The sequence below is a fragment of the Ovis canadensis genome, chromosome 16 (genome assembly GCF_042477335.2).
Source record: "Ovis canadensis isolate MfBH-ARS-UI-01 breed Bighorn chromosome 16, ARS-UI_OviCan_v2, whole genome shotgun sequence".
Classification (NCBI taxonomy): Eukaryota; Metazoa; Chordata; class Mammalia; order Artiodactyla; family Bovidae; genus Ovis; species Ovis canadensis.
In genome coordinates this window covers 31649620-31670386 of record NC_091260.1, presented here as the reverse complement: position 1 = coordinate 31670386, position 20767 = coordinate 31649620, and the positions used below count along the sequence as shown (strand labels likewise).

Here is a 20767-nt window from a genome sequence, read left to right as displayed (position 1 = left end):
GTTTTCGAACAACCAAAAGAATATAAAGTTAAGTCACAGTTTCATTTCCACTGAGAAGAGGTATAAAAAGGAAATGGTTTATTCTAAGCTGTAAGAATTCAATCTATACACCAATTGGTAAGAACTCCCTGCCTACAAATGTTATGTGGCAGTGGAGATGGGAAGGGGAGTTTGGGGAGAGTGGATACATGTATATGTATGACTGAGTCCCTTGGCTGTCAGCCTGAAACTATCACAACGTTGTCAATCAGCTATGCTGCAATATAAAATAAAAATATTTTTAAAAAGAAAAGAACTCTCTGCCTAAAAAGATATACAGTAAGTTAGACTATTCCTCCGGAGACTTTTAAGGAAAAGCAAGCAAGTTGCCTTTGTGAACTGGCTTAAAGGCAGATACAGAGTCATGCACAAACAAGATGACGCCCCCTTTCCGACAAAAGTGTCCCAAACTACTATAACACTTTTTATGAGTTCTTTAGCTTTTATGATTAGAAAGTCTTTCACCCAACCCAACATCAGATAAATACCAACTATTTTAGATTTGCATTTTAAAATTTTAATTCTCTAATCCAGCTGGAATTAATCCTGCTGAATAGTCTAAAAAAGGTCTTAATTGTTCCCCAGGTTTTGTCAATTATTCTGATGATTACCAGTATACTTATAAATAATGCATGTGTTTAGTTATAGCTAGCGAATGTCTAGGCATTGCCTAAATTTCTATCTTTAAGAACTACCTAACTCACTTTATTCCAACAGTCCTGACATAACAGTAGTCATTACATTTGGAGGTGATTCAGCATGCTTACTTGGCCCACTGGCAATTTCAAAAGCTTGGGCCATAAGCCCTGGGACCTGACAGCAGAGAGCACTGGCAAGAACTTCGGACTAGCGTGGGCAAGAGCCCCTCTCTCTGGTCAAGTGCACCAAATAGGCACTCTCTGAAAAAAAGAACTGTTTTTCCCTAAGGATTACCATGGGATAAGGACCCTGAGACCATCTGAAGCATGGGGACAAAGAGAGATGGCACACAGCTCCAGAGGATCTCTGCAAGTCACTATACACAAGAATCAAAAAGCATAAAACCTATCTTCACGGATATTTCTAGATTAAACAACACAGGCGGAGATCTCAGCCTTTGAGCTAGATGATCACATGTAGTCTGAAAGTGAAAATTAGTTACTCTGTAGCGTCAGACTCTTTGTGACCCTATGGACTGTGGCCCACCAGGCTCCTCCGTCCACAGAATTCTCCAGGCAAGAATACGGAAGCAGGTTGCCATTTCTTTCTCCAAGGGATCTTCCCGAACCAGAGATCAAACCTGGGTCTCCTGCACTGCAGGCAGACTTTACCAACTGAGCCACCAGGAGTTAGATAACCAGTCTGCTGCTAAGTTGCTTCAGTCATGTCCGACTCTGTGCGATCCCATAGACAGCAGCCCACCAGGCTCCCCTGTTCCTGGGATTCTCCAGGCAAGAACACTGGAGTGGGTTGCCATTTCCTTCTCCAATGCATTAAAGTGAAAAGTGAAAGTGAAGTCGCTCAGTCGTGTTCAACTCCTAGCGATCCCATGGACTGCAGCATACCAGGCTCCTCCATCCATGGGATTTTCCAGGCAAGAGTACTGGAATGGGTTGCCATTGCCTCCTCCGAGATAACCAGTCTAGTGAATTCCAATGGCACTTTCTAAATTTCAACTCTACGAGAAAAGGAACAGCAAAGGGCTGTGCAGCCTTCTGGACTATTAGCACATAAATTGGGAGCCACAAGCCCACCTGCCTATAGGAGCAGACAAACGGAATAAATGAGCAGCAAAAGGGGTCAAGTGAACTTGACTTCACCATCTGAGAACAACAGGGAGCCCTGGAGTCTTGGTAAATTGGAATTCATGTCCCTAAAACACTGGCTCCCTCTAGTGGAGATGCTCATTACACAGCTATAAGCAGCTTATACTACTGAAAATTCAAGATCCAAAACTGCCAGATTTTCCAATTTTTTAATGAAACCAAACAATAAATCCTTACATAAATTTCCCATTTCTTAACATTCTACAATTAATTATATTAAATTTTCTTTTTAAAACACACAGGTTAAGCCAGATGTATTTATGAGACACATTTGGCCCATAGTCTAAGATCTCAGCTTTTAATACATACAACAACAAGCCAGTCAATTTTCCAAAACACGCTTTCTTGCTCCCATGATCTTCTGTGCTTCCTTTATGTCTTGTTTCTTCCTCAGTATGCCAACTTATCGCAAGCTACACAACTCAGTGGATTCCAGGGAGCATGTGAAAGGTGAGTGCATGTGAAGTGTAAGTAAAGGCTGCTATGCTGTCTCATTCACCCTGTTCAAGAATCATCCAAATTCTGATGTTGATACAAGAAACTGCCATTTTGGAAAAGAAGATTAGTATTCAGTTATGTTGTTAGGTCAGACTGCTGAGCCAAACTAAATCATTTTCTTAATTATAACAGGAAGTCTTAAACCTCAAAAAATGGTTTTTTTTTTTCATTTTTTTTCTTTAAGAGCTCTTCAATATCCTATTCCACCTATCAATGATTGTTCTCAGGGTCACATTTCTGGCAACAAGCTAGTATTATTTCATGCAAGAAGCAAAGGAATGACCCTCAGAAGAAATCCATTTCCATTGAAACTGCTATAGAATTAGCTTCTACACAAAGCAGACTGATTACCTAAAGTATTTTGTCTAAGGGTATCCTATTTCAATCAAAGTAAGAAAAAGTTTAAGGAACGAGTCAGTCCTTCTGGGATTCAACCTACACAACTAGTTTGCATGTACTTAGATATGACAGGCTTTCCCAGATTCTAACAGGATTGCTATTCTAGATAACCTGTTATCCATATAAACAAATTATGGTCTTCCATAACTACATCGTACATTTTCACTATGTAAAGATCTAAAAAATACAGTTTTCAGTGCAGGGTGTCTGAAACATATTCACTTGAGAATGACTAATCAGGGACAGTTAATATATTACCATTTATACACATTAGTCTATTATTGCTGACACCTAAGTATAATAAATTCTCCATTCTAACCATCCTTCTCCATCTCAAACTCTCTATAGGTAATATTTTAGATCGTGGCTGATTCTGCCATCAATTTAGAAACAACCAGCTTCAAATCCTAGATGAGATCAAAATGAGCAACTGGGGTTAGGGACAGACAAGTGACATCACAAATATAACTGATTCAAATTGGATTTCATACATTTTAAAACACCTTCCATTTGATTTTCTAGAAGCCAGTTGCTCAAATGAGAATTTTTTCAGTCAGCTTCCACCAAGCTTCCAACTGACCCTGCCAATTTCAGGGGTGTCAAGAACCAAAGAAGTTATATCACAAGTCCAGGCTGTAGTCAAGCCTCCTGTCATTTAGACTATACACAGAGCATATCCAGTGGTGACCCATGTGTCTCTGCTCAACCAGATTTGATGTCCTCAACCATCACAGTCATCTTCAGAAGAGCCAGAACTCAAAATAAAAATAAATTTGAAAGGATGTTAGCTGTGTTATTAGGTTACAGAGAATAATGGTTCAATATCACTTACAACAAGTTCAAATTTTCCATATGGGGAGAGGAGAGAAAATGGCGGAGTGGAAGGACATGAGCTCATCTCTTCTTATGGAAACACCAAAATCACAACTAACTGCTGAACAAACATCAACAATAAATGCTGGAACCTACCCCAGAAGATACCCTACATCGAAAGACAAAGAAGAAGCCACAACAAGATGGCAGCAGGGACACGATAAAATCAAATCCGATACATCCCGGGTAAGTGACCCACAAACTGAAAAATACTACACCACAGAAGCTCCCCCACCGGAGTGAAAACTGTGAGGTCCATGTAAAGCTTCCCAGTCTGGGGATCTGGCAACAGAAGAATTTCTAAGAATCTGGCTTTGAAGGCCAGTGGGGTTTGATCATCGGAATTCACAGGACTGGGGAGACAGAAACTCTACTCTTTGAGGGTGCACACAGGGTCTCATGCTCATCAGGACCCAGGGGGAATCTACCTATCATAAGAGCCTGGGCCAGACTTGCCTGTGAGAACTGAAGGTCTCCTGTGGAGGCAGGGGGTGGCTGCAGTTCACTGTATGGGCAAGGACAGTGGTGGCAGCAGTCCTAGGGAGTACCCATTGGTCTAAGCCCTCTTGGAGGCCACCATTTTCTCACCAAGACTTCATCCCCCTCAACTGAACCCAGGCTCCAATGCTGGCACACCTCAGGCCAAACCACCAAGGTGGAAATTCAGCCACACTCATCAGCAGGTGGGCTATTTAGTATTCCTGAACACACAACTTCCAGATAAACACACCCTCTGACATGGCTCTGCCCCCAAGAGGGACAAGACTCACCCACCAGTAGGCAAAACTACCACCTCCCACCAGGAAGCCAGAACAAGCCTCTCAGACAGCCTCATCCACTAGGCAACAGATAGCAGAGGCAAGAAGAACTACAACTCTGCAGCTTGTGGAACAGAAACCATAACCACAGAAAGTTAGACAAAATAAGACAGCAGAAAATATGTCCTAGATGAAGGAACAAGATAAAAATCCACAAGAACAACTAAATGAAGGGAGCTAGGCAATCTACCTAAAAAAAGAACTCAGGGTATTGACAGTAAAGATGATCGAAGAGCTCAGAAAAAGAATGGATGCACTGATTGAAAAGATACAAGAGATGTTTAACGAAGAGACAGAGAATAAACAAAGATGAACATTACAATAACTGAAATGAAAATACACAAGAAGGAATCAATAGCAGAATAACTGAGGGAAAGGAACGAATAAGTGAACTGAAAGAGAATGGTAGAAATCACTGCCATGGAATAGAATAAAAGAAAAAAAAAGACTAAAAAAAATGAGGGCAGTCTAAGAGACCTCTGGGACAGCAATTAAATGTACCAACATTCATATTATAGGGGTCCCAGAAGCAGAAGAGAGAAAGGACCTGAGAAAATATCTGAAGAGATAATAGCTGAAAATGTCCCAACATGGGAAAGGAAACAGTCACCCAAGTCCATAAAACACACAGAGTACCAGGCAAGATAAACCCAAGAAGGATCACACTGAGACATGGTTGTCAAATTGACAAAACTAAGTACAAAGAAAAAATATTAAAAACAAAAATGGAAAAACAACAAATAATAAACAAGGGAATTCCCAAGGTTATCAGCTGATATCTCAGGAGAAATTCTGCAGGCCAGAAAGAACTGGAACAATATATGTAAAGTGATGAAAGGGAAGATCCTACAACCAAGAATACTCTACCCAGCAAGGCTCTCATTCGGATTCCATGGAGAAATCAAACGTTTTACAGATAAGCAAAAGCTAAGAGAATTCAGCACCACCAAACCAGCTTTGTGATATTTGCTATAGGAACTTCCCTAGGCAGAAAAGACCACAACTAGAAACAAGAAAATTACCAGTGAAAAAGCTCACCAGTAAAGGAAAACATAGAGTAAAGGTTGGAAATTATCTACACACAAATATGATATCAAAATCAGCAACCGTGCAGAGAAACTAATGCAGAGTATTGGAAACACATTTGGAATTAAAAGACCAGAAACTTAAAACAATCTTGTTTATATACAGATTGCTATATCAAAATCTCCTAGTAACTGCAAACTGAAAATTTACAACAGACACACAACCAAAACACAACACTAAAGTTAGTCAACAAATCACAAGAGGACAAAAGAGGAAGAGAAGAAAAAACACCTACAAAAACAAACCCAATTACAAAAAAAAAGTCAAAACAATGAACAAAATGGCAATAAGACCATACATACCCATAGTTACCTTAAGCATAAATGGATTAAATGCTCCAACTAAAAGACACAGATTGGCTGAACGGATATAAAAACAAGACATGTATATAAGATGTTTATAAGAGACCCACTTAAGATGTAGGAGCATACACAGACTGAAAATGAGGGTATGGAAAAAGGTTTTCTATGAAAATGAAAATCAAAAGAAAGTTGGAGTAGCAATACTCATACCAGACAAAATCAATTAATAGAGACACTACATAATGATCAAGGGATCAATCCAAGGAGATGATATAACAATTGTAAATATATATATGTACCCAGCTCCCACAGGAGCATCTCAATATATGAAGCAAATATAACAGCCACAAAAGGAGAAATGACAGTAACACAATAGTAGTGGAGGACTTTAACACCATTCTTGGATCAATGGACAATCAATAAGACAATCAACAGACAAGATGATTTAATTGCTATTTATAGAGCATTCCATTCAAGAGCAGCAGAACACGCATTCTTCTCATGTGCACACAGAACATTCTCCAGGGTTGACCACATGTTGGCCACAAAGCAAGCCTCAGTAAATTTAAGAAAAGTGAAATTATATCAAGTATCTTTTCTGACCACAATGCTATGAAATCAGAGATCCACTACAAATTTAAAAACTGTAAAAAAAAAACCACACACACACAAACAAACAAATGGAGGCTAAATAATATGCTACTATAAAACCAATGAGTCACTGAAGAAATCAAAGAGGAAATTGAAAAATTACCTACAGACAAATGAAAACAAAACACAACAATCCAAAATCCATGGAACACGGCAAAAGCAGTTCTAATCTGTGCAACCCAATGGACTGCAGCCTGCCAATCCTCTGTCCATAGGATTTTCTAGGCAAGACTACTGCAGTGTGTTGCCTTTTCTTCTGTTAGGGAATCTTCTCAATCCAGGGATCAAATCCACATCTCTTACATCTCCTGCTCTGGCAGGCAGGTTCTTTACCACTAGCACCACCGGGGAAGCCCCTCTAAGATCTAAGTGTATGGCAATACAGTCTTACCTCAGGAAACAAGAAAAATCTCAAATAAACAATCTGACCTTAAACCACAAGCAAGCAGAGAAAGAAGACCAAACACCCAAAGTTAGTAGAAGGAAAGAAATCATAAATATTACAACAAAAATAAGAGAAGTACAGACAACAGAAACGATCAATGAAACTAAAAGCTGGTTCTTTGAAAAGACAAACAAACAAACAAAAAAAAAACCTTTAGCCAGATTTATCAAGAAAAAGAAAAGGCTCAAATCAATAAAACTAGAAATGAAAAAGAAGAAGTTACAATGAACACCACAGAAATACAAAGGATCATAAAAGACTACTACAAGCAACTATATGCCAATAAAATGGAAAATCTAGAGAAATGGACAAATTTTTAGAAAGATAACAATTTCCAAAGATCGAACCAGTTAGAAAATATGAACTGACCAATCACAAGTACTGAAACTGATTTGAAAACTCCCAACAAACAATTCTATCAGACATTTAAAGAAGAGTTAAGATCTATCCTTCTGAAACTATTCCAAAAGAGTGCTGAGGAAGGAATACCCCCCAAATCATTCTATGAGGCAACCAGCACCCTGATACCAAAACTAGACAAAGATGTCACAAAAAAAGAAAACTACAGGCCAATATCACTGCTGAATACAGATGCAAAAATCCTCAACAACATCCTAGCAGACTGAAAGGAGCAATGCACAAAAAGGATCAAATACCATAATCAAGAGGGATTTATCCCAGTGATGCAAGGATTTTTCCATATTCGCAAATCAGTGTTGTATACCATATCAACAAACTGAAGAATAAAAACCATATCATCTCAGTAGATGCAGAAAAAGCTTTGGACAAAATTCAACATCCATTTATGATTAAAAAAAAAAAAAAAGAACTCTCCAGAAAGTGGGCACAGAAGGAACATTGTTGTTCAGTCACCCAGTCGAGTCCTACTTTTTGCGACCCCTATGGACTGTTCCCATACAGGGAACATACCTCAACATAATAAAAGCCATATATGACAAACCTATAGCAAACACCATACTCAACAGTGAAAAGCTGAAAGCATTTCCGCTAAGATCAGGCATAAGACAAGGATGTCCACTCTTGCCACTTTTTTCAACACAGTTTTGGAAGTCCTAGCAACAGCAATCAGAGAAGAAATAAAAGAAATCCAAATTAGGAAAGAAATAAAGCTGTCAGTGTTTGCAGATGACATGATACTATACATAGAAAATCCTAAAGATGCTACTAGAAAACTACTAGTGCTCATCAATGAACTCAGTAAAGTTGCAGGATACAAAATTAATACACAGAAATCTGTTGCATTTCCATATGCTAACAATGAAAGATCAAAAACAGAGACAATCCCAGTTACCACTGCAACGAAAAGAAGAAAATACCTAGGAATAAACCTATCTAAGGAGGCAAAAGACCTGTACTCTAAAAATGGTAAGGTGCTCATAAAGAAATTAAAGTTAACAAAAAATAGAAAGATATACCTTGTTCATGGATTAGAAGAATACTGTCAAAATGACTGTACTATCCAAGGCAATATACAGATTCAGTGCAATTTCTATGAAATGGCATTTTTCACAAAACTAGAACAAAAAACTTTAAATCTGTATGGAAGCACAAATAGCCAAAGCAATTTTGAGAAAAAAGGACGGAGCTGCAGGAATCAGGTTCCCTAAATTCTGCTTATACTACAAAGCTGCAGTCATCAAAACAGTACAGAACTGGCACAAAAACAGAAAATAAATCAACAGAACAGGAAAGAAAGCCCAGAAATAAACTACACATCTATGGTCAATTAATCTATAACAAAAAAAGGAAAAGCCATGCAGTGGGGAAATGACAATCCCTTCAATAAATGTGCTGAGAAAACTGGACAGCCACATATAAAAACGAAATTGGAACATTGTTTGACACCATGCACAAAAATAAACTCAAAATGAATTAAAGACCTAAATATAAGTAAGGACACTATAAAACTCTTAGAGGAAAATATAGGCAGAACACTGTGACATAAATTGCAACAATATCTTTTTCAAGCCATCTCCTAGAGTAATAGCAATAAAAACAAACAAATGGGACCTGATTAAACTCAAAAGCTTTTGTAAACCAAACGAACAGTGGCGAGGGAGGGGACATATGTACACCTATGGCTGATTCATGTTGACATTTGATAGAAAACAAAATTCTGTAAAGCAATTATCCTTCAATTAAAAATAAAAAAAAAAGAATGGGGGCTTCCCAGGTGGCACTAGTGGTAAAGAAGTCGCCTCCCAATGCAGGAGATGTAAGAGATGCAGGTTCAGTTCCTGGGTTGGGAAGATCTCCTGGAGGAGGGCATGGCAACCCACTCCGGTATTCTTGACTGGAGAATCTCATGGACAGAGGAGCCTGGCAGGCTGTGGTCCACAGGGTCGCAAAGAGTTGCAACTTAGCACACAAGCACAGCGAAAGAAACCATAAAGAAAACAAAAAGACAACCCACAGATGGGAGAAAATATTTGCAAATAATGTGATCAAAGGAATTAATCTCCAAAATTTACCAACAGTTCATGTGGCTAAATATCAAAAAAAAATCCAATCAAAAAATGGGCAGAAGTCTCCACATTTCTCCAAGAATACAGATGGCCAAGAGGCATATGAAAAGATAATCAACATCAATAATTATTAAAGAAATGCAAATCAAAACTACAATGAGATATCACCTCACACCAGTCAGAATGACCATTATCCAAAAAAAATCTACAAACAATAAATATTGGAGAGGGCCTGGAGAAAACGGAACCCTCCTACACTGTTGGTGGGAATGTAAATTGATACAGCCACTATGGAGACAAGTATGGAGGTTCCTTAAGAAGTAAAAATAGAGCTACCTTAAGAACAGAGCTAGAGTGGGATCCAGCTATCTGGCCATATATCCAGAGAAAAACATGGTTTGAAAGAATACATGCACCCCAGTGTTCACTGTGGCACTGTTTACAAGAGCCAAGACATGAAAGCAACCTAAATGTCCATCGATAGATGAATGGGAAAAGAAGTGTGGTACATATATAAATGGACCTACTCAGTCATTAAAAGGAATGAAATGTCATTTGCAGCAACCTGGATGGACCTAGAGATTATCATACTGAGTGAAGTAAGACAGAGAAAGGGAGATAACATGCTATTGCTTATATTTGAAATCTTTAAAAAATGATACAAATGAACTTATTTACAAAACAGAAACAGACTCACAGACTTAGAGAACAAACTTATGGTTACCAGAGAATGGGCAGGAGGGCGGGGTAGACTGTGAATCTGGAACTACCATGTACATACTCCTGCATTTAAATAGATAACCAACAGGGACCTACTGTACAGCACAGGGAACTCTGCTCAATACTCTGGAATTGCCTAAATGGGTAAAAAAACAATGGATACAGTTATGTTTATGCATAACTGAACTACTTTGCTGTACATCTGAAACTAACAACATTGTTAATCACATATACTCCAACATAAATTTTTTAAATACAATTTTTTAAAAAATTCCAAGTTCTTTTGTTTCAAAATCAGATCACTTTACCATAAAACATTATGAAAATGGAAAATGACAAGAAAATCTAAGAATTGGTTTTTAATCTTGTCTTTGGAATTATTTTACCAGTGGCATAAAGGCACTAACAACAGTTAGTACTCATCATTCGGAGAAGGCGATGGCACCCCACTCCAGTACTCTTGCCTGGAGAATCCCATGGACGGAGGAGCCTGGTAGGCTGCAGTCCATGGGGTCGCTAAGAGTCAGACACGATTGAGAGACTTCACTTTCGCTTTTCACTTTCATGCATTGGAGAAGGAAATGGCAACCCGCTCCAGTGTTCTTGCCTGGAAAATCCCAGGGACGGCGGAGGCTGGTGGACTGCAGTCTATGGGGTCGCACAGAGTCGGACACAACTGAAGCGACTTAGCAGCAGCAGCAGCAGTACTCACAATTAGGCATGATAATCTCAAGTACACAAGCCTCCAATATTCCTTGGTGGAAAACAAAATATCAAGAAGACCCAGTGGTCTCAAAACACAGTAACAGGCCTAAACTCTTCATCTGTTCTTAATATTGGGACTTCCAGTTCTTACTATTGATCTCTCTGAAACAAACTCCCTCTTAGATGCATGATTTAAAATTGTTCCATGTTGTTTATTATCAGAAATCCTATGAAATCTTAAAATTTAAAGCACTGTGCTAAGAGACTAGGTATATTATTCACATATTGCTGATACTTTGTTAGCATACTATGGCAGCATACATACTTTCTAAGAAGAAAACAGGACAGGAGAAAGGGAAGAGAAGGGGAAGCAAGAATGAGAAAGAGAAGGAAGAATGGGAAGGTGAAGATTGCTAAACTCCATGACACTCAAAACCAAAAGGACATTAATTTCTACAAATTTACATAAAAATTTACCCACACAGTGATTTGGTCATTAAAGCATACATTTGTTTACAAGAAAACAATAATACTTATTCAACAATCACAACAGGAACAGAAAAAACTGATTTCCAAGGAGAAAGGAACAATATCAGAAAGATCTACACCAATAATATTGATTTTTCCCTCTTTTACCATGTTTCTTTGACAGTGCACAACATTCTGAAATATAAATATATGTAAGAAATCGCAATAAGTTTTAGAGAATAATAGTTACTATATTTATTTCACATGTCACAAATAACAAATAATCCTACAAAACTCTGTTACTTCTATAAAAACAAGATTTCTAAATGATTATCTCTCACAGTTGACTATTCATGAAGTCATATCCAGAGTAGTCATGAACAGTAAATGTCAAATTTACATTATTCTCTATCAGTATACTTTTTTTTTGGTATAAAAATGATATGAACATATTACTCTTTCCTAAGAAATAAAAACTACTGGTCCATGTTTAGATTTATTAATCAGTTCAGTTGCTCAGTCGTGTCTGACTCTTTCGACCCCATGAATTGCAGCACGCCAGGCCTCCCTGTCCTTCCTGCATAGAGCAAGACTCCAACTAGGCAAGCAGCCCATTTGTCTTTATTTCAAAAACACTATGGAAATTGGGCTAGCGGAAGTCTCAAGATAAAGAAAATGAAATGTTTGCATATCAATAATGAAGATATGCATTCACTATGTTCCAACTTACCCAATACACTGACAAAGGCATCAAAAAGGTGAAACGTAAGCAGAGGCTCTTTCAAGCGACCATAGTAGTCAGCTATAGTTTTAAAGACATCTTTTTCAAATCCTGAATACATAGGCTGCTGCAAATCTGAACAATTAGGCCCTGTTAGAAAAGAGAAAGAGAAACATTAGTAAGGCAATCACCTGCAAGTATTGATATTAGTCTCTGTGCATATATGTGGTACATACAGATATGCAAAATCAGAAGTTTTCAAGGGTAAAATTGATATTATACATTTTACTTATATAAATATGCTTTATGTCTAAATTAAAATCTATTATAAAACAATGAGGAAAACACTGACTCACTTCCATTTTCAAAAAAAAAAACCGACTCTTTTGTGACCTTCTGAAAGATATTTTTATTAAATGCAGACAGTGATTATTCCCTTTGAAATATATAATATTTGCCTAGTCTAATACAGTAACTACCTCACATATGTAACATAATCTATAAAGCAATTTTTAAAGCTTATAATTATTTTAGCACTGCTATATTATAAAGTTCTAGAATCAGAGTTGAGTGAAATAAATAATTCTGCCTCTAAACAATTTGACTCAAGAATGTATACTCTTTTTCCTGAAGATATTCTGAAAAGGAGATTTTACATTGTGTCTTAAATTCATTCTGATTATAAAATTCTCCATTTGATCACCATCAAAAGATAATGTGTATTAAAAAAAAATTTTTTTAATGTTAAAGCTGCTCAAACAGAGACCATGGAAGACTAGGTAAAGCGGCCTCTAAGTTCCTATTCAATTTTTTGATCTAAGAGTCTAGGTTTTATTTACCCACTGCTTTTGAGTGAATAGTGGCATTTAATGAATTTTTATTAAACAAGATTATAACAGAAAATAATACCAAAGCAGAATCAAACTGATGTTTTCTGTTAAAAAGAAGTTTAAAAATAAAAGATAATTTATCAAGCAGAACCGTATTGCAAAGAAATACATTTCTAAGAAATAAGTTCTAAGAAACTTGGAACAACCAAGAAACCAAGAAGCTTGGGATAAGTGAAGCAAAGATTCCCTTGTACCAGGGACCAAAGAGGAACAAGAAATGCTTAGCTCTCTATGGTGAAAGTGAAAGTGTTAGTCACTCAGTCATGTCTGACTCTTCGTGACCCCATGGACCATAGTCTGCCAGGCTCCTCTGTCCATGGAATTCTCCAGGAAAGAATACTGGAGTGGGCTGCCATTCCTTTCTCCAGGGGAATCTTTTTTACCCAGGGATTGAACCTAAGTCTCCTGCACTGCAGGCAGATTTTTACCATATGAGCCATCAGAGAAGCCCCAAGCTCTCTACCGGGCTGGCAGCAAAGACCCACAGCAATCCATATACAGATGGAAGGATTTACATCTCCAAGCAGAGAGAGCAACTAACTGGATCTGCCCATGCCTGAGGGAAACGGCAAGTGGTCCACTGCCATTGTGGTTGGCCAACATTGTCTATTTCCATCACAGCATGGAAGAAAGTGATGTTGACTGCACTGGTCAGTTCTGGGCCAGCAGAACACGAGACCAAACAACTGTACCCGAACAGATTTCTACCCTCAGGACAGCAGAAGCAGCCAGTAAAAACTGAAAGGAAATTCTTCCTACAGAATCACTGTAACTAATGAGAAAGGGTCAAACAAAAAAGGACAGTTAAGGATTCTGGGCCTTCACATCTCCAAGCCATTGAAACATTGTGAAAACCGCTTTTTGTCAGTCTCCTTAAAAAGTCTCTTACCTTTTAATGTTCTATATGCTGCTTATAAATAACCTGGATTAAAATAATGAAAATTATTAAATGTGTGGTACCTCATTAACCTAGTGGCAAACATAGCCATTTTTACTTGCTTCCTCTTCTGAAATATCCCAAGCTTAGTCAGTCGAAATTGCGTGACATGTCTTCGCAAGTAATACATGTTACCTTGAACTATTTATTCCCTCTAAGGATAAGTATGCAGTTCATTCTAAGCAGTTGTATCTCTTACAGAACACTTTATCATTCTTGAAAAAAATACGCAAAAATAAGCCAAGAAAAAGTTTTCTTTCAAATGCCAGTGCATGGCAAGCCCATGAGAGAAGGCTAAGTTCAAAGATCTTTTGTTTTTCTATCATGTTGAATTTCAGAATATATTTTTAAATCCAGTTTTTATAAATGTTATTCCTGAAAGACTTTGGAAAAGAACTGTTTACATCTTTTATTGAATTCTTGAAATCTACGTGCACAAGGAAGAAAAATAGCTAACCTGGTTTTGTATTACTCATTTAACATCAGTCCCTCACCTATGGCCAACCATGAAAGCACCTAGGTCTGCAACAGATCACCCCCAAGGAAGAGATAAGCAGTAAACCTCCAGAGTAAGAGGCACGAGGCCTCCAAAAGCCTCATATCTTTTCTGTTCCCTATTGCCAACAATAATGGAAACCCAGATTCAGTAAGGATAAGGATAAGCAAGAGACTATGACTCTGACAGACTCCTAGTAAATTCAGGAGATGGGGAAAGAGAATTTGGAAAAATCAATAATTTTATAAAATTATTCAAAAGGCTGACCTCACTCTTTGGCCACCTTTTTTTCTTTGACACACAAGCAAGCATCTTTATGGATGTGCCAACCATTTCTAAAGTACTGCACTTGATACATGTAAGATAGGTCCCCATTCCCAAGAATTTCCACCTAACCTAACACTACCTCACACATGTGGAGAACATAAGTCAATCCTCATCTTTTCTCTCTGCTGGTAATCTCAGTCAGCCTGACCTTTCTCAGAAGTTTCACGGATTATATATACATCTCTCTTGAGCGGAAATTACACTCTTCACTACATTTTGATCACCAATGAGAATTCAACATCATAACTACACCTTAATATATACTTTACAACATATTATAGCTTAGATTTGTTATACTAGCTTCCTCTGTTCACTCCCAGTTGACCAACTTTCAAGATCCTTGGTTTTCCAAAAAGTCATACACGGGTCATTTAACCCATTCATAGCTTCTATTTTGTCTTTGCCAACTCTGGCCAAACATATAATTTAGACTAATTTGTTTAAAACGATTAAGCAAGAATAAAAAGCATTCCTCCAAACTAAAACCACAGGACTCTACATCTCAGCTGTTCTAAAACATGAACCAAAACCCAATGAAAATCTTAATAAACTCAGAGAACTTTGGTCTTCACACAAACTAACATTGCTATTCATTTTCAGGATGATAGTATATCATCATTTTTATATCATCACTAAGATCACCCACAGTGAGTTATTTTAGTTTCATTCTATAATCAAATAAAACTAATCAGTGAAATTAATAATTCAGAGCCTACTAATTTAATAATTTATACAGCAATCTCTAAACATGCTAGTCTTCTTACTCGAAAGGGAGGAAAGAAACTACCTCTCTGAGGTGATCTTTAAGACTCTAAAGACTCTATAGACCAAATACTACCATTACCAGTCAACTAAGATAACCAGAATTATTACAATCACTTGTTTGGTTTAAGCCATTAACCATTAGAATCCCTTCTTTGAGTTAAGACTTCTAAAAATTCCAAAGAAACAGTAGTGTTAGTGAAATACTCTAATAACTCATTTCTTCACAGTGCCCATATCCTAGGAAGAAGACTTCAAATGCCTACGAAAAACTTCAGAGGGATCGTCTTGTCCAGGCCCTTCATCTGATAGCCAAATTACTTAAACAGTCTTTCTTGTTTCTCTTTATATAGGTTCTTCTCCTTCCAAACTCTGCTGCACACTAATTAGATTTGTCTTCTAAAACATTTTTCTCCAAATTAAACCATTGCCCTATAAAAAGCCAGTGGGAAACAGAATCTGCTGAGTAAACTAATGATGTAACTATAAGGCATACTTAGGAATACATGCTTTAGGAATAAACTACTGACAGGCATTTATCTATTACAATATTGTTTTCAATATTACTAATTATTCTTTTCTGTGATGAAGCATTCAAAAGAAGCAGTGTGGATGCTATTTGCAGTGTGATTTTACCCACAAGAAAACAGAAGTACAAAAATCCCTTTTAAAATGCTCTCTAACTCAGCCCTTCCACTAAGTCACAAATTTATCACTGAAAGCACAGGAATCCCCAGCTAACTGCCAGTCTCACAGGTGTCAAATCAATGTTCATGCCATTGAGCAAAAATATTTTGTAATTCGGGGCACTAATTTCTGTCAATTTCATAAAAATGGCAGATAATTAGTACTCACAATTTGCCAAACACTTCATAGCTGACAGTACCCAATGAGGAAGTTCTTCTGCAGAAAAAGGAAAATAAAAAGATGTTTTATTCAATTATATGTAACTCAAAGTATTATATACACACCTGGTATTATACGAATGACACTTGTCTCAAGTAACATGAAACTTATTGGCTAATCACAAATCACTTACTTACGAATCAGAACACTGAAAAGATAAAAATTTTTCCTTAGCAGCAATGTTACGACTCATTCTTATATTAACCATGCCTGTAAATTTCTCTAAAGACAAGATGTACTTGTAAAGCTTTAGGGAAAAGAAGAAATTTGATAGTTTGTTCCAAAGAAACAAATCAATTATCCTAAGAATTATACAGAAAAAAGAAAAACATAGAAAAAGCAAAAGTATGAGTCATCAAATGCATTTATGAAACCAGTTCACCAAATATCTTTAAAAAAACAAAAAGGTGAATTCTGTTATGTCCAATGTTCAATCACTTTACAAGTTTCAATTTTCAAAATATCTTAAGACAATGAAGTGCCACTGACATATCAGTACAGGCTATCAGTAACAGGACAGCCTTAAAATAATAATGACTTCCCTGGTGGCTCAGACAGTGGAGCATCTGCCTACAATGTGGAAGACCTGGGTTCGATCCCTGAGTTGGGAAGATCTTCTGGAGAAGGCAATCGCAACCTACTCCAGTACTCTTGCCTGGAAAATCCCACGGACAGAGGAGCATGGTAGGCTCCTACAGTCTATGGGGTCGCGAAGAGTCGGACACGACTGAGCAACTTCGCTCACTCACTCAAAATAATAATGGTTAGCATTGCTACAAAAACCCCAGCTGAACTTTTTGGTACAGGGTCTCTTCCTCTGGCCCTGCCACAGACATCTGATGGACCAGCACTCATGCTTCTACTTGACACCTTCTCCACTGTCTGTGAAACTGCAAAGACACTGGTTGACTTGTGTTAGAGCTAATGAACCTGAAGTTTATGAAGTCCTCTCTTCTTTCTCAAGTATGTACTTAATAAAATAAAACTGATCATCCAGCTATAGCTGGAAGTATTAATGTCTGCTGTACTCAGGAGAATGTAGAAGGATTTTAGATGTATTTCAAAGGCAATAGCCCTCTCATTCTACATAACTTAATTTTATACACTGATATTAACCTGACAATTCAAGAAGTCGCAAAGTTGTTTATTTCTGTTTCCTAACATTCTCCATTCCTGATACATGGGCTTTAAAGGAAAACTGTTTCAGGTTTCAAAGACACATTTTGCTCCTGTCAAGAAACATGACCTAGAAAAATCTCTTCCCTTCTCACTGCTCATACTCCTTCTAGGCCAGCTCTGCTTGCTGCCCAGGAGCCCCCAGCGCTTCATTTAACATTAACTTATAAAATCCTGAAAGTATTATACCATCTTCCCACAACCAAAGGTCATTCTAGCTCCAGCTAATTCCTAGGATCAAGAGTTTGAAGTAATACTTGTTCAGTTGCTCAGTCGTGTTCGACTCTTTGCAACCCTATGAACTGCAGCATTCTAGGCCTCCCTGTCCATCACCAACTCCCGGAGTCCACCCAAACCATGTCCATTGAGTCGGTGATGCCATCCAACCATCTCAACCTCTGTCATCCACTTCTCTCGCCTTCAATCTTTCCCAGCACCAGGGTCTTTTCCAATGAGTCAGCTCTTCATATCAGGTGGCCAAAGTATTGCAGTTTCAGCTTCAACATCAGTCCTTCCAATGAACACCCAGGACTGATCTCCTTTAGGATGGACTGGTTGGATCTCCTTGTAGTCCAAGGGACTCTCAAGAGTCTTCTCCGACACCACAGTTCAAAAGCATCAATTCCTTGGTGCTCAGCCTTCTTCACAGTCCAAAGCTCACATCCATACATTACCACTGGAAAAACCATAGCCTTGACTAGACGGACCTTTGTTGACAAATCGATGTCTCTGCTTTTGAATATGCTGTCTAGGTTGGTCATAACTTTCCTTTCAAGGAGTAAGCGTCTTTTAATTTCATGGCTGCAGTCACCATCTGCAGTGATTTTGGAGCCCAAAAAAATAAAGTCTGACACTGTTTCCACTGTTTCCCCATCTATTTGCCATGAAGTGATGGGACCAGATGCCGTGATCTTCGTTTTCTGAATGTGGAGCTTTAAGCCAACTTTTTCACTCTCCTCTTTCACTTTCATCAAGAGACTCTTTAGTTCCTCTTCACTTTCTGCAATAAGGGTGGTGTCATCTGCATATCTGAGGTTATTGATATTTCTCCTGGCAATCTTGATTCCAGCTTGTGCTTCCTCCAGCCCAGCATTTCTCATGATGTACTCTGCATAGAGGTTAAATAAGCAGGGTGACAATATACAGCCTTGACGTACTCCTTTTCCTATTTGGAACCAGTTTTGTTGTTCCATTTCCAGTTCTAACTGTTGCTTCCTGACCTGCATATAGATTTCTCAAGAGGCAGATCGGGGGTCTGGTATTCCCATCTCTTGCAGAATTTTCCACGGTTTATTGTGATCCACACAGTCAAAGGCTTTGACATAGTCAATAAAGCAGAAATAGATGTTTTTCTGGAACTCTCTTGCTTTTTCGATGATCCAGCGGATGTTGGCAATTTGATCTCTGGTTCCTCTGCCTTTTCTAAACCCAGTTTGAACATCAGGAAGTTCACGGTTCACGTATTACTGAAGCCTGGCTTGGAGAATTTTGAGCATTACTTTATTAGCATGTGAGATGAGTGCAATTGTGCGGTAGTTTGAGCATTGTTTGGGAGACCCAGGTTCAATCCCTGGATTGGGAAGATCTCCTGGAGAAGGAAATGGCAACCCACTCCAGTATTCCTGCCTGGAGAATCCCATGGATGGAGGAGCCTGATAGGCTACAGTCCATGGGGTCGCAAAGAGTCGGACACGACTGAGTGACTTCACTTGAGCATTCTTTGGCATTGCCTTTCTTTGGGATTGGAATGAAAACAGACCTTTTCCAGTCCTGTGGCCACTGCTGAGTTTCCCAAATTTGCTGGCATATTCAGTGCAGCACTTTCACAGCATCCAGTGTGGATCCATCTCTTATTCAGGGGAAGGAATTTTTAAATCAGTTTGGAGACTCTTGGCTCACTACAGTTAGAAGCACTTTATTTTTCTTAATCAAAAACCAGGACAGGCAGTTGCTAAATGTTTATTTTTCCCAATTTGTAAACTGGTTTAGAGTAAAAAGGTATAAAAAAATTAAAGCACCTTCAACATCTAAAACACTACCTTTGTTAAAAAAAAAAGGGAGAGGGGGAATGATACAAACCAAGACTATCTCAGAAAATCTGACACAAAGACACCATAATGAAAAGGTCAATGAGAGCTCTGATAAACAGTCAGGCCCCAGGACCACCTAAAAGTTGACTCAAAAAATCTGTTAGGCATTAAACTTACCCACTTCTCAGGGATTTTCTGGGGATGATAAAGAACCACTTTATACTACAACGTGACTACCACTGAACTAGCTTCTAGATGGATATGGCTTAGATCTTCAATCCTGGGTATTCATCTTCCTATGACATTTCCTGAATACGAACAATTTGTATAAAGGTCTTTGGAAGTAAACTGAAGCTATACATAATGAGCGGGTAAACTTATATGTAGGGTTTACGGAAAGGTCAAACAGAAGCAGAAGGAACTGTACAGCCAATGTACTAGGTCAACTGAGAACAAAATGGCTTTTATGCACTTACTTGACTTGTCATCAAGGATAACAACTCCTTGCTTGCTCACACTGTATACATTATGGATGATGAACTTGGAGTTGACAAGTTTAATGTCTAAAACCTCTTCTAAGGAATCCAGGCCAAGGATTTTCTGTAAACTAAAAACATAAACAATGATTATATTAACTACATTTTAAAAATCATCTGCCCAAGGCCCAGCACGATGGAAGATCTTTAAAATGTGCTGTTTTCATGTATTTCACCTGATTTTTATGGGGCAAAAAGGCCAGACATTGAGTATATAATACAGACTTAAGAGAGACCCTTTTGTCATTAATGTAGTACTTCACTAATTTAAAAGCATAACACACTGAATGTCAAGAAAATTATTTTTTAACATAAATATTATAATAACAAAAACTAGCTTAACAAATGATAGGAAACTGCATGAGTATACCTTTATAAAATTTCTTTTAAAAAACCTATGACATTGTTAACTTTAGTTACCTCATTTCAGTTCAGTCTCTCAGTTGTGTCCGATTCTTTGTGACCGCATGAATTGCAGCACAACAGGCCTCCCTGTCCATCACCAACTCCTGGAGTTCACTCAGACTCACGTCCATTGAGTCGGTGATGCCATCCAGCCATCTCATCCTCTGTCATCCCCTTCTCCTCCTGATCTCAATCCCTCCCAGCATCAGAGTCTTTTCTAACGAGTCAACTCTTCGCATGAGGTGGCCAAAGTATTGGAGTTTCAGCTTTAGCATCATTCCTTCCA

General features: G+C 38.1%; 1 protein-coding gene across 1 annotated transcript in view; it reads right to left on the bottom strand.

The window, feature by feature from the left end:
• DEPDC1B (DEP domain containing 1B) overlaps positions 1 to 20767 on the bottom strand; it is a 101015-nt gene that overhangs the window by 28535 nt on the left and 51713 nt on the right. Inside the window, exons 5-7 of the mRNA XM_069556476.1 lie at positions 20017 to 20147; positions 16284 to 16331; positions 12026 to 12166 (exon numbers count right to left, since the gene is read on the bottom strand). Coding sequence (XP_069412577.1) covers positions 12026 to 12166; positions 16284 to 16331; positions 20017 to 20147 — 320 coding nt within the window. The remainder of the gene's footprint in view (positions 1 to 12025; positions 12167 to 16283; positions 16332 to 20016; positions 20148 to 20767) is intronic.